The sequence below is a fragment of the Otolemur garnettii genome, unplaced genomic scaffold (assembly GCF_000181295.1).
Source record: "Otolemur garnettii isolate 467f Iridium unplaced genomic scaffold, OtoGar3 scaffold00011, whole genome shotgun sequence".
Classification (NCBI taxonomy): Eukaryota; Metazoa; Chordata; class Mammalia; order Primates; family Galagidae; genus Otolemur; species Otolemur garnettii.
In genome coordinates, this window is record NW_003852406.1 from 23,226,473 (window position 1) to 23,229,613 (window position 3,141).

Genomic DNA, 3,141 nt, shown 5'->3' on the forward strand with positions numbered 1-3,141 from the left:
CCTTAGGTGTACGTGGCTGGCGCCTTAGCCGGTTGAGCTATAGGCGCCGAGCCTGCTTTTTGTTTCTTATGGAGCAAATGATTCTTTTAATTATTGAATTTGTAGTGAGGGTGTGGAAGCATTGGAACTGCCTCAGGTTGGAGTATGCTGTCAGCTGACCTCATGAAATTGACTCTGATTTTGTGGGTAAAATACAACATAACATTAAACTTACTGTTTAAACCATTGTAAAGTATACAATTTTAATTTAGTGGCATTAAGTACATTCACAATATTGTACAGCTCTATCTAGTTCCAGAACTCTTTCATCACTCCAAATGGAATCCTTTTAACCCACTATGCAATTATTCCTCATTCCCCACTTCCCCTAAATTCATGGAAGCCATAAATATGCTTTCTGTGTCTATGGGTTTGCCTATTGAAGTATCTCTGGATATTTCATATAAATGGAATCATATACATACAGTATGTGGCCTTTTGTGCCTGGCATCTTTCACTTGGTGTGATGTTTTCAAGGTTTATCTGTTTGTAGCATGTATCAGTTATTGTATATTATTTTGTAAATATCTTCATTGCTTACTATTAAATTTTTCTAATATTTTTTCTTATATAATGTTTTTCAGGTTGAATTCAGGCTAAATAAAGAAACATCATCATTCCCTGGTAGACTCTTACAACATGACCTTGAGAAAAACTACTCAAGTAGGCAAGGTATTATCAATGAGCAGAGAGCAGATGCAGTTCTGATCTCTTTGATTACTATTAATTGTTTATTAATGTTGAATTACTAGATCTAAGTAATAGTTCATTGGTAACCAAATTGGTTTGGTATTTATTTAAGTCAGAATTGGTTTTACATATATAGTGTAGATGATTATTTCCAATACAGAGAAAGCTATTGTTATTCTAGTTTGAGAGTGAGCTATGCACTAGAGAATAGGAAAAAAGAATGTTCTAAATACTATATTAGAGTTGGGAAAAATGGCTAACTAATGAGAGTAACAGTATAGCAACACAAGTCATTAGGAAATAAAGAAACAACAGAAAGAATGGAAAATCAGGAGTAGATAAGATACAGTCTTTCTCTTACTATCACATATAATTCGAGAAATTTTATATTACAGTCCTTAAATTTTGATGTGTATCACTCGGGATCTTGTTACAAATGCAGATTCTTAGTGCTTCCTCTCTATCTTCCCAGTTCCCCCATTCTGATTTTGTAGGTCTTCAGTGGAATTTGGAAGTAATGCATTTTACTAATGCCACACGTGATTCTGATGGATATAGTTTATGAATCACTTATTGTCAAGTACTACCTTATATGATCTGATTACATTTCTGAAATATATTTCTCATGTCAAAGAAGAATTTTTCTTTCAGCACATTGGAATCTTAGTTGGTTACTAACATCTGTTAGGTATCTGTAATGTGCTTGTTTTAAAAACTTCAAAATCCTTCTATAAAGTAGGAGTTTATATGAAAGGTCTGATCAATATGGGCCTTTCTAGATGGTTCATCTCATTACTATCTGAGTATTTGACAATTTGGAATATAGGCTAATTTTCCCTTTTTGTTTTGTTACTTCTAGACCTTCTTCTTGGCTCATCTAATCTGACATGTCTTTTCTCTTTCCTGTATGCTATACTCTTGTCTTGGCCAATTGCTGGGCACAACATCAACCTAACTGCAGTTCCACAGTGCAGGAAGCATCTGTCTTGCCTTCTTTAGTTCAGTTCCGTATACAGAGTGGACATAAAGTTTATGTGCAGTTTGAAATAGTTTAACATAGTAAATTGCACGTGAACTTTATGGACAACCTGTATATTTACAAAGTGTGTGGACTATGTTCCAGACTCTATTTTAGGCACAGAGTTATAGATATTAACCTACAGATTCTCAGCTAGGGTTTTTTATTTTTGCATTGTGAATTTTCTTCACATTTTTGATAATATTATCTTAATTTTTTTTCCTAAATCATGAATCAAACTTAAATGCTTTCCCTAAATTTTTCTTGAGTTAGGGTTGGTAGTTGTTATTCAGATTTATGAATGACTGACTAGATAAATTTATTTAAGTAGTCAAGTATCATTAGATATTTGCTAATGAGGAAACAGTATGGATACATTGAATTTTGTGAACCTGCAAGATAAATAAGATCATATATATAAGTAATGACCCACATAATACAAATTAACTCTTTAGGGAAAACTAATCCTAATTGTTCTTTCATTTAAAAATTTCATTCAAAATCAATTTCTGTAACAGGATGCTCATTTGATATGTTGTAAACGTGTACCTGGTTGTTTCCGATGTGCCTTCTCCATTGTTCTAGGCAGTTTCATGGAAAGATGAGACTACATAATTTATAGCTATTTTCTTGACTTTTGTACTTAACTTTTACCTTCAAGGGTATAAGAGAAAATTATAAGTAGCACTTTATTAGGAAAAGTTGAGGAACCTCTGTGTAATAAACTGCATCCTGATAATCATAATAATTATTTTTATCCTGTTATTTTTTAAAATTAATCAATCATGTCATAGCCTGTAGGTAGAAATTAACCAATGATAGTCTCAGTCAAAAGTAAAGGTACTTTATGTTTTACTTAGGCTAGTTAGTCTAAAATTTAACATGATTTCTTTTAGACTTTTTAGAATATTGTTAAGAGTTAACCTGTGTATCTTTGAGGTTTTATAAGAATCAGATATTACAGTGACTACAGTAAAATCTCAGTCACCGAACCTTAATTGATTAAAGGCCTTAATTAAGAATTTTAAAATGTGTGTGTAGAGGGAAAGAGGCAATACGTGCCTCGTAATATCATGATAAATTACTGGAAAATCTAGAATCAGGATTTTGGTTATCAAAGCAATCTCAAAGATAAGGCAGAGTGAACACACATATATGACAATGTATTATACTACTCCCCTACCCATCTGTCCATTTATCCACCCATACATCCACCTACCCTTTCATATATACATCCACCCATCCATCTACCCGTGCATCCATCTACCCTTTCATATATACATCTGCCCATCCATCCATCCATGCATCCATCTACCCTTTCATATATACATCCACCCATCCATCCACCCATGCATCCATCTACCCTTTCATATATACATCCACCCATCCATCCA

The 3,141-nt window shown here is 33.2% G+C and overlaps 1 protein-coding gene across 3 annotated transcripts in view; it reads left to right on the plus strand.

The window, feature by feature from the left end:
• Positions 1–3,141, plus strand: part of LRRC49 (leucine rich repeat containing 49) — a 127,980-nt gene that overhangs the window by 3,089 nt on the left and 121,750 nt on the right. For all 3 annotated transcript variants that reach the window (XM_003784475.1, XM_003784474.2, XM_003784476.2), the window contains exon 3: positions 624–711. Coding sequence is in view for 2 of the 3 variants with exons in the window: in XM_003784474.2 (XP_003784522.1) it covers positions 624–711 (88 nt within the window). In the remaining variant the exon portion in view is untranslated. The remainder of the gene's footprint in view (positions 1–623; positions 712–3,141) is intronic.